Source organism: Hemiscyllium ocellatum, chromosome 33 (genome assembly GCF_020745735.1).
Source record: "Hemiscyllium ocellatum isolate sHemOce1 chromosome 33, sHemOce1.pat.X.cur, whole genome shotgun sequence".
NCBI lineage: Eukaryota > Metazoa > Chordata > Chondrichthyes > Orectolobiformes > Hemiscylliidae > Hemiscyllium > Hemiscyllium ocellatum.
In genome coordinates, this window is record NC_083433.1 from 10,360,450 (window position 1) to 10,377,844 (window position 17,395).

The 17,395-nt window shown below is 44.0% G+C and overlaps 1 protein-coding gene across 4 annotated transcripts in view; it reads left to right on the top strand.

Annotated features, from left to right (window-relative positions):
* Nucleotides 1-16,604, top strand: part of LOC132831424 (ETS-related transcription factor Elf-5-like) — a 34,957-nt gene extending 18,353 nt beyond the window's left edge. For 2 of the 4 annotated variants that reach the window (XM_060849570.1, XM_060849573.1), the window contains 3 exons: nucleotides 4,433-4,519; nucleotides 13,081-13,273; nucleotides 15,600-16,604. In XM_060849570.1, the coding sequence (XP_060705553.1) occupies nucleotides 4,433-4,519; nucleotides 13,081-13,273; nucleotides 15,600-15,699 (380 nt within the window). In that variant the 3' untranslated portion in view covers nucleotides 15,700-16,604. Of the gene's footprint in view, nucleotides 1-4,432; nucleotides 4,520-13,080; nucleotides 13,274-15,346; nucleotides 15,455-15,599 lie in introns of those variants that run through there. The other 2 variants (XM_060849571.1, XM_060849572.1) reach the window with 2 other exon arrangements.
* The last annotated feature ends 791 nt before the right edge of the window (nucleotides 16,605-17,395 follow it).

Below are 17,395 nucleotides of genomic sequence, written 5' to 3' on the forward strand. Positions count from 1 at the left end.
TTATGCAAGTTTCAAAGAATTACATAGCTGAACCCCTAGGTCTCTCTGTTCTGCAACATCGAACCAGGGCACTGGTATTAATTGCATCAGTCCTGCCCTTGTTTATATTACCAAACTGCAATATCCCGCATTTATCCAAATTAAACTCCATCTGCCACTCCTTAGTTCATTGAATCAATTGATCAAGATCTCTTTGTAATCTTAGATAATCTTCTTTACTGTTCACTATACCACCAATTTTGATGTCATCCGCAAACTTACTAACCATGCCTCCTAAACTCTTGTCCAAATTGTTTATATAAATGACCAACAAAAGTGGACCCAGGTACAAGTCCCTGTGGAACACTGCTGATCACAGGCCTCCAGTCAGAAAAACAACTGTCCATCACCATCCTCTGTCTCCTATTGTCAAATCAATTTTGTCTCCAATTGGCATTGGATCCCGTTTCATCTAACTTTACTAATTAGTCTACCATGTAAAAACTTGTCAAAGGCCTTACTAAAGTGCAATCAAACAATTTCTACCACTCTGCCCTCATCTACTCCCTTGCTTATTCCTCAAAACTTTCAATCAAGTTTGTGAGACATGATTTCCTTTGCACAAAACCACGCTGACTATCCCCAAACATTCTTTGACTCTCCAACTGCATATAAATCCTATCTTTCAGAATAACCTACCACCGATGTCAGGCTCATAGGTCTTTAGTTCCCAGGCTTACAGCCTTTCATAAATAAAGGCACAACATCAGCCACTCTCCAGTCCTCCGGAACCTCACCTATGGTTATCGATAATACAAATATTTCTGCTAGGGGCCCTGCAATTTCTTTCTTGATTTCCCACAATATCCTGGAGATTTATCCATCTTTATATTTTCTAAGGCCTCCAGCACTTCCTCCTCTTTAATGTGAACTGTTTTCAAAACATCGATATTTATTTTCCTGAGTTCTCTAGACTTCACTTTTTTTCTGCACATTAAAACCTGATGCAAAATACTCATTTAGTATCTCTCCCAACACCTGAGGTTCAACATATAGATGACCTCATCGATCTTTAAGGGACCCTATTCTCTCTCTAGTTGCTCTTTTGCTTTTAATCTATGTGTAGAATCTCTGGATTATCCTTAAGCTTAACTGCCACGATTATCTCATACTCCCTCTTTGCTCTCCTGATTTTCCCCTGAAGAATGCCCCTGCACTCTTTATACTCTTCAAGAGATTCATTTGATCAGTTGTCTATATCTAATATATGATTCTTTCTTATTCGTGACTAGAACCTCAATATCTTTATTCATCCATTGTTCCCTAATCTTACCAGCCTTACCCTTCACTCTTACAGGAACATATTGCCTCTGAACTCTCGTTATCACACTTAAAAGCCTCCCACTTGTCAGTGGTCCCTTTACCTGCGAACAGGCTACTCGAATCAACTTTCGATTGTTCTTGTTTCATACCATTAAAATTTACTTTATTCTAGTTAAGAACTTTAACTTTTATGTAAGGTTTATCCTTTTCCATAACTATTTTCAAACTAATAGAGTTATGATCAGTAGTCCCCAGAGTCCCCTGCTATCTCTACTTCAGTCATATGCCCTGCCTGATTTTCCAAGAGAAGGTGAAGTTTTGCTCCTTCCCTAGTAGGTACATTTATATATTGATAAAGAAAATTTTCTTGAACATATTTAACATATTCCTCACCATTCAAGCCTATAAACTATGGCAGACCCAATCAATGTTTGGAAAATTAAAATTCCGTATTATTACAACCCTATTATTCTTACAAATATCAGATCTCTCTATGTTTTTGCTCCTCAATTTCCCTCTGATTATTGGGGGACCTATAGTACAATCCCATTAAGGTGATCATCCCTTTCTAATTTTTAATGTCTACCTGTATAATTTCACTGGACGACCCCTCAGAAATAATCTCTCTTATTACAATAGTAATGTTTTCCTTAAATGAAAGTGTCACTCCCTGTCCTCGCTTGCCTCACTTTCTATTGTTCCTATAGCATCTAAAACCCGGAACAGTGAGCTGCCAGTCCTGTCCTTCTCTCAGCCATGTTTCTGTAATAGCTATGACATCCCAGTCCTGATGCATGTCCTGGGTTCATCAGACTTACCTGTAAGACCCATTGCATTGAAATAAATTCAGTTATAATTCTTCAGAGTTACCTTGTTCTCTGACTTGCTCCTGTCTGCCTTCTCTGACTAACTTGCTATTTTCTAATTCAGAACCATTTTCATTTGTCTTTCTATTTTTAGGAACCCCTATAGCACCATCCATCTCTAATAGTTTAAAGACTCCTGAGATAAAACTAACCAACCTCCCCACAAGGATATGGTTCCCTTGCCAGTTCAGGTGAAATCCAAGCCTTTTGAACAGGTCTTTTCCACCCCAAAAGAGATCCCAATGATCCAAAAAACCTGAATCCTTGCACATTGCACCATCTTTTCAGCCATTGATTTATCTGCTGTATGGGCCAAGTCCTGAGAAATGGGACTATTTTAGTTGCTACTCAATGACTTGCACAGGCTGAAGGACCTGTGTCGTCATTGTCTACAGGAATAGTGCCGGAAGACTGAAGGATAGCAAATGTTGTCCCCTTGTTCAAGAAAGGGAGTAGGGACAGCCGTGGTAATTATAGACCAGTGAGCCTTACTTTGGTTGTAGGTAAAGTTTTGGAAAGGGTTACAAGAGGGCGGATTTATAATCATCTAGAAAGGAATAAGTTGATTAGGGATAGTCAACACGGTTTTGTGAAAGGTAGGTCGTGCCTCACAAACCGTATTGAGTTCTTTGAGAAGGTGGCCAAACAGGTGGATGAGGGTAAAGTGGTTGATGTGGTGTATATGGATTTCAGTAAGGTGTTGGATAAGGTTCCACACGGTAGGCTATTGCAGTAAATACAGAGGCATAGGATTGAGTGTGATTTGACGGTTTGGATCAGAAATTGGCTAGCTGAAAAAGGACAGAGGGTGGTGGTTGTAGGGAAATGTTCATCCTGGAGTTCAGTTACTAGTGGCGTACCGCAAGGATCTGTTTTGGGTCCACTGCTGTTTGTCATTTCTATAAATGACGTGGATGAGGTCATAGAAGGATGGGTTAGTAAATTTTCAGGTGACATTAAGGTCGGTATAGTTGTGGATAGTGACAAGGAGTGTTGTAGGTTACAGAGGATCACAGATAAGCTGCAGAGCTGGGCTCAGAGGTGGCAAATGAAGATTAATGTGGAAAAGTGTGAGGTGATTCACTTTGGAAAGAGTAACAGGAATAAAGAGTACTGGGCTAATGGTAAGATTTTTGGTAGTGTAGATGAGCAGAGAGATCTCGGTGTCCATGTACATAGATCCTTGAAAGTTGCCACCCAAGTTGATAGGGTTGTTAAGAAGGCATACAGTGTGTTAGTTTTTCTTGGTAGAGGGATTGAGTTTTGAACCATGAGATCATGCTGCAGCTGTACAAAACTCTGGCACTTAGCGTATTGCATACAGTTCTGGTCACCACATTATAAGAAGGATGTGGAAACTTTGGAAAGAGTGCAGAGGAGATTTACTAGGATGTTGCCTTGTGTGGAGGGAAGGTCTTATGAAGAAAGACTGAGGGACTTAAGGCTGTTTTCGATACAGAGAAAAAGGTGGAGAAGTGAGTTAATAAAGGCATATAAGATGATCATAGAGTTAGATAGGGTGCACAGTGAGAGCCTTTTTCCTTGGAAGGCGATGGCTAGCACCAGGGGATATAGCTTTAAATTGAGGGGTGCTAGATATAGGACAAGATGTCAGAGGTAATTTCACTACTCAGAGAGTAGTCGGGGCGAGGAGTACACTGCCTGCAACAGTAGTTAGACTCATCAACTTTAAGGGCATTTAAATGATCTTGGATAAGCATATGGACAAGAATGAAATAGTGTAGGTTAGATGGACATCAGATTAGTTTCACAGGTCGGCGCAACATTGAGAGCCGAAGGACCTGTACTGTGCTGTAATGTTCTATGTCTATGTTCTCTGACCCTAACTCACCACCTTCTATTGTACCTCCCTAGAAAAACCAGTCAAACTTGTGAATGAGACAGATTGTCCAACTCTCAAATGGAGGACCAGTATGTTTGCATGTTCATTTCCAAGTATTCCAGCAAGTGAGAGGCTGTGAGAGTAGGCAGGAAAGTAAAGTTGAGGCCACAATGAGATCAGTCATGATCTTTTCAACTGGCAGAGCAGGCTTGAGGGGCTGAATGACCTCGTCCTGCTCCTCACATGTTTCATCATGTGTCCCAATAACTTAACTGGTCCATTTCACCTCACCCTTATAACACCCAGACCCAGAATGAGTTCAGGCAGGCCAATCCAATTGCACGTGAGTCTACAGTATAATTTGGACAATGTTCAGCACTAATCAGTCCCTCTACATGTTTCTCTTTAATTCTTTGCACAGTGATGTCTCCCAATAAAATCAAATGCAGCACAGATATCAAACAGCACAAGAAACCTCCAAACAGCAGGACAAATCCACACAGGCGAGGTGAGTGAAAATAATGGTCCATTCGAGTTGAATTAATTAATAGCACTGGTAGTGGAAAGGGTTAAGACTTGACTGTGCAAATAGGAAAGTTATGTCAGGAGTGATGTGGTAGATCACATGATGATGGATAGATTCTGAAGAGAAAGGTGACAGTCTGCAGCTCATTGTAAGCTTTAGCGTCTATCATCAGTATAATGTGAATAAATAGTTAATTTGAAGACATAGTAACCTGCCTTCAGTAACATAATCCACCTATGCCCCAACATTCTCCACAAAACAAAAGAATATTATACATTATGTGTGGTGTAATCACCAAAACAAAGGACAATACAGCAAGATATAAAAGGCTCTCATGAGGAGTTGAAAGAACAAAATTCCTCTTTTCCCTAGGGCGGGGTGATTCGAAACGAGAAACTATATTTTTAAGGTGAGAGGAGGAAGATTTAAAAGACGCAGGAGGGGCAATGTTTTTACACAGAGAGTGGTTAGTGTCTGGAGTGAACTACCAGAGAAAGTGGTGGATGTGGGTAGAGTTACAATGTTTAAATGACATTTGGATAAGGACATGAATAGAAATGGTTTGGAGGGATATGGGCCAAACAGACAGACAATAGACAATAGACAATAGGTACAGGAGTCGGCCATTCTGCCCTTCGAGCCTGCACCACCATTCAATATGATCATGGCTGATCATCCTTAATCAGTATACTGTTCCTGCCTTATCTCCATAACCCTTGATTCCACTATCCTTGAGAACTCTATCCAACCCTTTCTTAAATGAATCTAGAGACTGGGCCTCCACTGCCCTCTGGGGCAGAGCATTCCACACAGCCTCCACTCTCTGGGTGAAGAAGTTTCTCCTCATCTCTGTCCTAAATGGTCTATCCCGTATTTTTAAGCTGTGTCCTCTGGTTCGGCACTCACCCATCAGTGGAAACATGTTTCCTGCTGCCAGAGTGTCCAATCCTTTAATAATCTTATATGTCTCAATCAGATCCCCTCTCAGTCTTCTAAACTCAAGGGTATACAAGCCCAGTCACTCCAGTTTTTCAGTGTAAGGTAATCCCGCCATTCCAGGAATTGACCTTGTGAACCTACGCTGCACTCCCTCAATAGCCAGAATGTCTTTCCCCAAATTTGGAGACCAGATCTGCACACAGTACTCCAGGTGTGGTCTCACCAGGGCCCTGTACAGCTGCAGAAGAACCTCTTTGCTTCTATACTCAATTCCTCTTGTTATGAAGGCCAGCATGCTATTAGCCTTCTTCACTACCTGCTGTACCTGCATGCTTACCTTCATTGACTGGTGTACAAGAACACCCAGATCTCTCTGTACTGCCCCTTTACCTAAATTGATTCCATTTAGGTAGTAATCTGCCTTCCTGTTCTTGCCACCAAAGTGGATAACCATACATTTATCCATATTAAACTGCATCTGCCATGCATCTGACCACTCACCCAGCTTGTCCAGGTCACCCTGTAATCTCCTAACATCCTCATCACATTTCACCCTGCCACCCAGCTTAGTATCATCAGCAAATTTGCTAATGTTATTGCTAATACCATCTTGTATATCATTAACATATATTGTAAAAAGCTGCAGTCCCAGTACTGATCCCCGCGGTACCCCACTGGTCACTGCCTGCCATTCCGAAATGGAGTCGTTTATCACTACTCTTTGTTTCCTATCAGCCAACCAATTTTCAATCCAATCTAGTACTTTGCCCCCAATACCATACCCCATATGTGGGACTTTATCAAAAGCTTTCTGAAAGTCCAGGTACACTACATCTACTGAATCTCCCTCATCCATCTTCAGAGTTACATCCTCAAAAAATTCCAGATGATTAGTCAAGCATGATTTCCCCTTCATAAATCCATGCTGACTCTGACCTATCCTGTTACTACTATCAGCTGTGCCGTAATTTCATCCTTTATAATAGACTCCAGCATCTTTCCCACCACTGAGGTCAGACGAACTGGTCTATAATTTCCTGCTTTCTCTCTCCCACCTTTCTTAAAAAGTGGTATAACATTAGCCACCCTCAGGTGAGACTAGCTTAGTTTGGGGACACAGTCAGCATGGACTTGTTTGACCGAAGGGTCTGTTTCCATGCCGTATGATTCTATGAGGAGAAAGTGAGGACTGCAGATGCTGGAGATCAGAGCTGAAAATGTGTTGCTGGAAAAGCACAGCAGGTCAGGCAGCATCCAAGGAGCAGGAGAATTGACGTTTTGGGCATGAGCCCAAAGAGCCTTCCTGAAGAAGGGCTCATGCCCGAAACGTCGATTCTCCTGCTCCTTGGATGCTGCCTGACCAGTATGATTCTATGACCCTATAAGAGCTATTTGGTAGGAGGTGATTGTGTAAGGGGTGGCGGTGTAGGAGGTAATGTCACTCTAGGTTATCGTTCTGGGGCCATTGCTTTCAATACCACTGTCAAAAATGGATAAATTTGATTTCAGTTTTTTTTAACCCTGGGATTGAAAAGCCAATCTAATGGCAATCATGTAACCACTGTCAATTGTCATACACTAATGTCCTTTAGGAAATAAAATCTGCCATCCTTACCTGATCATGTGACTCTGGACCCACAGCATTGTGGGAAATTAGGGATGGCGATAAATGCTGACCTTGCCAAAGATGCCTACATCCCATGAATATATAAAAACACAAGCATTCTCTGAAGGTCAGAAGGATGAGAGATGAATCTCTTTAAACATCTTAAGTACTTAGATGTTAAGAATGACCTTCCCTTGGCTAGAAACGTAGGGCCACAGTCTCTGTATAAGGAGCCAGTCATTTTTGAGTGAGATGAAAAGTAATGTCTTCATTCAGAGGGTTATGGATCTTTGAAATAGATCCAAGACTGAAAGCGTTGGATTTTTAGGCACTAAGGCAATCAAGAGATATTGGAATAGTACAAGAGTATGGAATTGATGTAGAAAATAGACGGTGTTCATATTGAACAGTGGAGCAGGGCTTGCAGGCCGAATGGCCTCCTCCTGATTCTATGTAAAGAGGAAGAGCAAGACAGGCGTTCAGTTCCTTTGACCCTACTCTTCCATTCGGTAAGATCATAGCTGATGTGACGATGGCCACAACTCCGCTTTCCTACATGCCCCATAACTTTGACTCACTCGTCAATAACTTAACAACCTCTTCCTCAAAAATATTCAGTGACTCTGCATCCACCATCCAATGGGAGACAGAATTCCAAAGATTCATGATCCTCTTAAAGGAAGAAGTTTCTCATTATCTTCATCTTAAATGGATGAGCTTTTATTTGTAAACTGTATCTCCTAGTCTCTCACACAAGGGGAAACATCCTTTCAAAATACACCTGTCAAGTCACCTCAAGCTCTTGTACATTTTAACAGGATCATGTGGTGGACAAGGGTGGAGAGAGTCAGAGGTCACATGCCAGGTTATAGTCCAACAGGTTTATTTGAAATCACAAGCTTTCGGACAATGTCACCTGACGAAGGAGCAGTGCTTCAAAAGCTTGTGATTTCAAATAAACCTGTTGGTTTATAGGATCAGGTCTCCAGGGGGACTCTGTCTATTGCGTTGGGGAAGGGGGTTTAGAGCAGTGGAACAGGTAATGGAGGTGGTGCGATGGAGGGCTGTCTAGATGGCAGAATCCCTCTTGTCCTCACTTACCACCCTATCTCCACATCCTATGCACCATCCTTAAACACTTCAGTCAATTCCAACTAGACCCCACCACCAAGAGCATCTTCCCCTCCCCACTCCTCTCTGCTTTCCGCAAGGACCATTCCCTTTGACAATCCTTGGTTTGCGCCACTCTCCCCACCAACCTTCCCCTGCAACCAGAAAAGATGCAAAACCTGCCTATATACCACTCCCCTCACCTCCATCCAGGGCCCCAAACAGTCCTTGCAGGTGAGACAGAGGTTTACCTGCCTCTCCTTCAACCTTCAACGGTGCTCCCAATGTGGTCTTCTCTACATTGGGGAGACCAAACGTAAACTGAGGGCACGTTTCGCTGAGCATTCCAGCCAGCCATGCAGGGGCCATCTGAACCTCCTAGTCACCACCCATTTTAATTCCCCTTCCCTCACCCTTTCTGACGTGACCATCCTTGGCTTCGTCCATTGCCACAATGAATCAAATCACAAATTGGAGGAGCAACACCTCATCTTCTGCCTGGTCAGTCTACAGCCCAGAGGACTCAACATTGAGTTCTCCAATCTCAAATAACCTCCCTTCCCATCCCATCATGCTCCCTTCCATTCCTCTCAACCACCAGCCACATTCATTCCTCCCATTGACCAAGCAGGTTGTATCCTCTGCCTGTGCCCCCCACTCACCACCCTGCCCCTGCAAACCCCTTTATCTGCAGCTCCCTTTACCCCCACCCCCCAGTCCTGAAGAAGGGTTACACCTGAAACGTTGACCTCTCCATCTCTGATGCTGCCTGGCTTGCTGTGTTGTTCCAGCCTCCTGCTTGTCCACATGTTTCATGCTTCCTGCTTCACGTCTACATTCAAATATGTGATGCACCATATCCTCCTCGAACCTTACTCTTTCTCGTTGTCTGAAAAATGTAGGTCTCATAGAATCCTAAACTGTGGAAGCAATTGGCCCATCCAGTCTGCACTGACCCTCTGAAGAACATCTCACCCAGAACTAACCTATCCCTGTAACCCTGCATTTCCCATGACTAACTCACCTAGCCTACACATCCCTGGCGACTGTGGGCAATTTTCCATGGCCAGTCCACCTAACCTGCACGTCTTTGGACTGTGGAAGGATACTGCAGCAGCCAGAGGAAATCCACACAGACATGGAGCGAACATGCAAATTCCACATAGACAGTCACCCGAGAGTGGAATCAAACCCAGGTCCCTGGTGCTGTGAGGCAGCAGTGCTAACCACTGTGTCAACTCCTTCATCGTCTCTCTATTATCTACAAACCCAGAATCAATGTCACCCAACAAACTACCCCCGATCTATTTTATCCTCCGCCAACTCTCAAACCTCCCATATATTATTGGCATCCATGACTCGTTGGGTAGCAATCTCTCCTCACACAACCCTGAGTTCAAATCAGGCTTGGCACAGACAGACTCTCCAACTGCACTCACTGAGGGACTGCAGCAGTGTCAAAGATGTCATTCTCTCGGGGAGATGCTCCACCAAAGCAGCTCAGGGACCCTATGGCTGCATCTTAAAGAAGAGAAAGAGGAATTCTCCGTGGTGGCCTGACGAATAATTATCCCTCAACCCTATGAACCATTGAATGATTACAGTGGAGAAGGAGGCCATTCAGCACAGCTTTGTTGGCTCCCTGCAACAGCAAATCAACTTGTTCTACTCAATCTATTTTTCTCTTCAGAATTCCCTGTGGCATGCCCTCTAGGTTAAATCTACCTGTGCCATGCTCTTAGGCAGTGTAGCCCAGATCCCAACCACTAACATGAGCATCCCACCCTCCACCTCTCCCCCTTCATTGGCTCCATTAGTTCTTTTGCCACTCATGGTAAATCTACATTTTTTCAATAATGGAAAGAAGTTGATTCAAGTCCCTGTAGCCATGCAATCGTTTCCTCCTCATCTAATGCTCCTTGAAAGACAGAACATCTCTGAAACAGATTATCTGGTTATCTCATTTTAAAAATCTTTTTTATGGGATGTGGCTGTTTGGTTAGGCTAACCTTTTTCTTATATATGTATTTATTGAAAAAATGTTTACTCTTTTACAAAAAAAGTTATGCAAGTACAAAAATACAGAGAAGCATTAATAATACCACATTATTATATTACAGTAATGTTAACAATAAGCTACCTACTACTCTACGGGATACAATTGTCTCACATTTACTTAACTTAACTCAAGTTGAAATAAACTCGAATTAAATGAACTAGAATTAAATTAAATTACAATCCAACTAAATTAAATTCCACTTCATTACACTACATTACATTTGCCACACATCCATGAAGGCTCCTGTCCATGGGAGCAACAATTATCATACCAGTATCTACTAGGCCTTCCCCCCCACCCCCCACCCTCGTCCCCAGATCACCATATACGGCCCTCGTGGCTATATAAAGGCCCTAATCAATACCGCTGACAGATCCATGCCTATATAATTGAGAAAGAGCCGTCATGTCTTATACATTTGTTCCACGGTGCACTGCACTCATCAGATAATCTTGGGGGACATGCTCCATCACAAGTCTGCGCCACCCCACAAGACCTGGTGGTTTTTCTGATATCCAGTTCATTAGAATGTTCTTCCTCGCACATTGTATAAGTATGTTAAATCACCGCTTTCTGTGCTCACCCAGAGAGGGCAGATACAGCAATCCTAAAAGAAGGGATACCGGATCCTCCTTACCTTCTATTCCCTGGATCCTCTCCTGCTCATTCACTCTAGACCCCCAGTATCCATGAACCTTGTAGCAAGATCATAAGCAATGTGTAAGGATGCCAATGTTGATTTTACATTTGGGACATTTTGTAGAAGATCCTTTCTTAAACTTTACTAACCTCTCTGGCCCATATGTGCCCTGGAGAGAGCTTCTGCTTTATTGCATATTGAGCTTTTCTTTACATTTCTTCCTATATTCTCCCATGTTTCCGATGAAATTTCTTCCCTAAATCCTGATTCCAGATCCCATGGAGTCTCTCCATATCTCCCAAGGCGCTCGCTCTCTGCAGATGGTATATGGTACTAACCGAGAGAGTGCCCCACATTGGAGCACTCTTCTCTCTATATCTGACTTGTAGAACGTGAACGGCAAAGTTTTAAGCAAATTGCCCTCACCCTGCCGCCTTATAGGCCAACCTTTAATGCTCATCCCTAATTGCCCCTGGAGAAGGTGCTGCCTTGAACTGTGAACTGTGGGGAAACCCAGAGTTCTGTTAGCAAGGGAGTTCCAGGATTTTGACCCTGCAACAGTGATGTATTTCCAATACAGGCAATGGCCTAGTGGTATTATCACTGGACTATTAATCCAGAAAACCAGGTAATGTTCTGGGAACCTGGTTCAAATCCTGCCATGGCAGATTGTATAATTTGAATTCAGTAAAGATCTGGAATTTGGTATTGTGTTCCCATAGAGCTGCTCTCTCATTAGAGAGAGATGTCTGGTGATGGCTAAACCTGAGGGCCACCATACCTTCAACAAGGGGAGAGGCTGAGAAGGAGAATCCTCCATGGCAACCTCTACTGGTGATGGGAATTGAACCCATGTTGTTGGCATCACTCTGCTTCACAAACCAACCTTCCAGCCAACTGAGCTAACTGTCATCCCTACCTGGTCTGGACTACATGTGACTCCAGACCCACAGCTATGGGGTTGACTCTCAACTGCCCTCTGGGATGGCCTAGTAAGCAATGCTCTCATCCTGTGAATGAATTTAGAAAATGTCAGGTTGGTTGTTGCGGAGCTTGGACAGGAACATGCCATTGCATTCACTGCCCTTGGCGTTCTCATTGTTAGAAGCTGTGGGTTTGGAAGATGCCCACTGAAGGAGCCTGGGGGAGTTGTGTCACTGCATCTTGTAAATGGTAGACACTATGCACTAGTGATGGGGTGGAGGAATTGCTTGTGGATGTGGTGCCAACCAAGCGGCTGCTTTGCTCCTGGATGGTGTCAAGTTTTCTTGAGTGTTGCTGGAGCTGCAACCATCCCCCCCCCCCGGCAAGTGGGGAGTATTCCATCACACTAATGGTGGGAGCTTGCTGTACAGATATTGGCCGCCTAACTTCCTGCATTGCAACAGCAACTCCACCTCAAAAAGACTTGATTGGCTGATAAAATGTCTCTGGGTTTCTGAGGCTCAATAAAAGTGAATCTTGCTTCATTCTTTCTTTCAGTTTGGGCAGCATGGTGGCTCAGTGGTTAGCACTGCTGCCTCACAGCACCAGGAACCCAGATTCGATTCCTGCCTCGGGCGACTGTCTGTGTGGAGTTTGCACATTCTCCCCGTGTCTGCGTGGGTTTCCTCCCACAGTCCAAAGATGTGCAAGTTAGGGCGAATTGGCAATATTAAATTGCCCATAGTGTTTAGGAATGTGTAGGTTAGGTGCATTATTGTAGTGGTTCTGTTCGCCGAGCTGGAAGTTTTTGTTGCAAACGTTTCGTCCCCTGGCTAGGAGACATCATCAGTGCTCTGGAGCCTCCTGCGTCGACCTGGACCCAATATACCAATCACTACAGCGGACAGCTGAAACTGACACCCGGAAGCAGCAAGGACAGACCACTATAAATGCCGGAAGAAACATCAAAGAAGCGCATCGCAGGAGGCTCCAGAGCACTGATGATATCTCCTAGCCAGGGGACGAAACGTTTGCAACAAAAACTTCCAGCTCGGCGAACAGAACCACTACAACAAGCACCCGAGCTACAAATCTTCGCACAAACTTAGGTGCATTAGTCTGGGGTAAATGTAGGAGAATGGGTCTGATGCTGCAGAGGGTCAGTGTGGATTTGATGGGCCGAAAGGCCTGTTTCCACACTGTGGGGATTCTATATCTATATCTTAACCGTTATTCACTGTGTGTGTAAAAATCGATCCAAACAGGCCAGAGTGTTCACCTGTGGGAGTTTGTCCGGGATTTACTGCTGAACCCTACAGAGAACAGTGAGATCCTGCGATGGGAGGATCGGCAGGCAGGAATCTTTCGTGTAATTAAATCCAACACTTTTGCCCAGCTGTGGGGAAGCAAAAAAAACAACAAAGAAATGAACTATGAGAAGCTGAGCCGAGCACTGAGGTAAACATCAGGCGGTGGGGATGTAGTGATATTATCACCAGACCAATAAGCCTGTGACATGAGGATTTGGGTTCAATTCCCATCATGGCAGAATTTCAAATCAATGAATAAAATCCAGCTTTGAAAGCTTGTCATTGATGCTGACAACAGCATCAAGCATAAATTGGTTCCTTAATTACCTTGAGGGACATGAATAGGCAAGGTTGGGTGGGGGAGGGTATGGGCCAGGAGCAGGCTGGTGGGATTAGATTAGTTTGGGATTATGTTCAGCATGGACTGGTTAGATCAAAGGCTCTGCTTCCATGCTGTATGACTCTATGATGGAAATCTGCTTTACCTGGTCTGGCCTACACATCACTTCAGACCCACAGCAATGCCACCCTTTGAGATGGCACTGCCATTCAGTTCAGTGCAACACAAATTGCTGGCCTTTGCAATGATGCTGACATTCCTGAGCCAGAATATGAACGAAGAAGCTCAGAAACATTGTCCCTCCCTCTGACTGGTGGGGAATTCCCAATGGCAACACGATCTCCATCTTTGGTTGGAGTTGCCAACTTTGCAGAATTGTGGGGCACGGAGGCATAATGGTCATGCTCTTGAACCAGGGTTGATCCTAATAAAGTATGACTTTAAATTCCATCACTTTAGGAGAAATTGACTTCACTTAAATGAACATAAGAATTCAGATTAGGCCTTTCAGGCCCATAAGCCTGTTATGCCATTTGATGTGATGATGTCCAATCCACTTTCCTGCCTGCTCTCCATACCTCTTCAACCCATTACTAATTAAAAATGTATCTCCTTCAATAAATTTATTCAACATCTCGGCATCCACCACAATCTGGGGAACTGAATTCCTTTGAGAGAAGTCATTCTCCTCGTCTCCATTTTAAATCTGCAACTCCTTGTTGAAGACTACAATAAAAAATCATTACATTTGGCATTATAATGTAGTACACCATAACTCTTCCAGGTCCAGGAACCCACTGTTCAGTGTCACTGGACTAGAGAAAGAATTGGGATGTCAGTCAGTGTAGGGCATTCTAAATTCTGTATTCCTCCAATTCTGCTACTTGCTTAATCATAGAATCCCCTACGGTGTTGAAACAGGCCATTCAATCCATTGTGTCCACACTGACCCTCTGAATAGCATCCCACCTAGACCCACCACTATACCCTAATCTTGTAACCCTGCATTTCCCATGGCCAATCCACCTAGCCCGCACACCCCTGGGTACTATGGGCAATTTAGCATAGCCACTCTACCTAACCTTTGGACTATGGGAGGAAACAGAGCACCCGGAAGAAACCCACACAGAGATAGGGAGAATGTGCAAATTCTACACAGTCAGTTGCTTGAGGAATCAAACCCAGATCCCTGTGAGTTAGCAATGCTAACCAGTGGGGCACTGTACCATCCTATCAGGACCTGATTTCTCTTGCACCCATCATTGGTGCCTGGGTCTTTCTCCACCTGGCCCTCTCGGCTCTGCAGTTACCCACCCAGAACCTCACTGCCTTCCTCTACCTTTGAGACACTTCTTAAGAGCTACCTCTTTGATAAAACTCCTTGATCCCATTATCTTTTTGATGTAATTCAGTGTCAGATTTAGTTGATGTAACTGAGGACACTTTACTAGGAGAATAGGTTAAAGATGCCATGTAATCACAAGTGACTACGGTGACATCCAGTCTTTCCTGGAACTTACATGCCAACCTCCAGTCCATAGCCTCCAGGTATCCAAGTCTCATACATGAAGGATGGAAACTTGGACATACTAAAGCTCTTGTGACACCCAGAGAGAAAACAAGGGCAAAACGTCTTTGAGGGACAATCCAAGAAAAATAAAATTGTACTTCAGCACAGTAGTCAGAGCCGACTGTATAGTGCAGTGCTGAGGGAGTGCGACAGTGTTGGAGGTGCCATCTTGCAGACGAAAAGTTTAACTAAGTCCCATCTGCATGTTTGGGTGGATATGGAAGGTGCTGTGACCCTATTTCAGATGTTATTCCCGGGTTGCGGGACGTGGGGTTGGGATTGGATTCAAGTAATATGTTTGCCTTAATCAGCATCACAAAAGCAGATTGTCGTTGTTTGTGGGAGGTTGCTGTGCACTATTTGCCTACCACATTTCCCATAACTCTTCAGAACCAACTTCATTGAGTGGAAAGTGCTTTGAGACATCAGGTGGTTGTGAAAAGGTACAATATGGTCTAAAAAGTGGGAGACCTTTCTGCTTTCCAAAACATCAAGTATTTAAGATTTAATAAAAATCAATTCAACTTGAGTTAAAACTTAATGCATTTATCTCCTCTGCCTTAGACACTATTACAAATCTGGAATCCTGGAACGTGTGGATGGGAGACTAACGTATAAATTTGGAGAGAAAGCTTATGGATGGAAAGAAACTTGGAGTCTGTAAATACACTCAGAGGCTCAGACATTGAGTTAACCCTTCCTCAGCTGTAAACAATGACATGAAGTGATCTCGCTGACATGTGAATGCAGAAATTCCTACATACCTCAGTCACAGAATATCCCAGGAATGTTTAGACTTAACCACAACAGAAAGTGCCAGCAAGGTTAATAAGGGGACCTCTAATTCTTCAGTGGACTGTACCAGCCTGGTTCTTGAGTGGATTTCCTGGATATTTCCAATGGGTTAGGCTAACACTGGAGGATAAATTGTGTGAGGCTTCAGTAACAGTCATAAGGTCTCACAGAGTGGAAAAAACGAATGGAAGTGAGTCCAGGGCATTTTGAGTGATCCCAGTTTTCCTGATATTGATTGGAAAGTCTGCCATTGCACTAGCACTGGTCCCTGCCTGATTTCCAGTCTGCACTTCCACAATGGAGTCTCACAAATATCCGCTTCTAAAAATGCATTGTAACCTCCAAAATAAATCATAATAGGAATGGGAGGAGGCCATTCAGCCCCTTATCTCATTCTGTCCATTCACAGCAATGTGTATCTTAATTCCATCCCTTCCTCCTAGCATGATTTTAGATACTCCTAATAGGAGACCTGCTGTTCTGGTATGTCGAAGTTTTTCTAAGATTTACTAAGGAACTCATGTTGTTTAAGGTTCCAGATTCTTAGCATTAGTCACTTGCTTTCCTGAGTACCATGGCTGTGCCCTGGATGGGTCCCATGTCTTGCTGTCCTCTCCCCTCTGAACCATTGCACACCAGCCTCATCTGCCATGCCCAAACTTTGTACATAGGAAATAGGAGTGGAAATAGGCCATTTGGCCCATCAAGTCTGTTCCAGCATTCAGTAAAAAGTGAAGTCTGCAGATGCTGGAGATCAGAGCTGAAAATGTGTTGCTGGTTAAAGCACAGCAGGTCAGGCAGCATCCAAAGAACAGGAAATTCGACGTTTCGGGCCAGAGCTCTTCATCAGGAATGAGGAGAGGGTGCCAGTTCTCCAGTTTCCTCATTCCCCCTCCCCCCCACCTTGTCTCAGTCGGTTCCCTCAACTCAGCACCGCCCTCCTAACCTGCAATCTTCTTCCTGACCTCTCCGCCCCCACCCCACTCCGGCCTATCACCCTCACCTTGACCTCCTTCCACCTATCACACCTCCATCGCCCCTCCCCCAAGTCCCTCCTCCCTACCTTTTATCTTAGCCTGCCTGGCACACTCTCCTCATTCCTGATGAAGGGCTCTGGCCCAAAACGTCGAATTTCCTGTTCCTTGGATGCTGCCTGACCTGCTGTGCTTTAACCAGCAACACATTTTCAGCTATTAACTAAGCTGAACCTCCAGTACACGGACTGAGGGAGCACCACACTGTCATACGGACTGTTTCTCAGGTAGGATGTTAAAGTGAAGACCTGCCTGGCTTCCGAGCAGAACATAAAAGGTCTCATTAGTCACAGTTTCGAAGAAGAACAGTAGAGTTTTCCGTGGTGTACTGGCCAATATTTTACCCCGAACCAACACCAAGACAAGATGCTCTGGTCCTTTACGTGGCTGTTTCCTGGACAGCTGGCCATATGCAAATTAGCAGGTGTATTTCTCTGACTTCATAAGCACTTATTTGACTGTGAAATGTTTATGGATATCCTTAAGTTATGAAAGGCGCTATATAAATGCAAGTTCTTTACTTTAATTGTT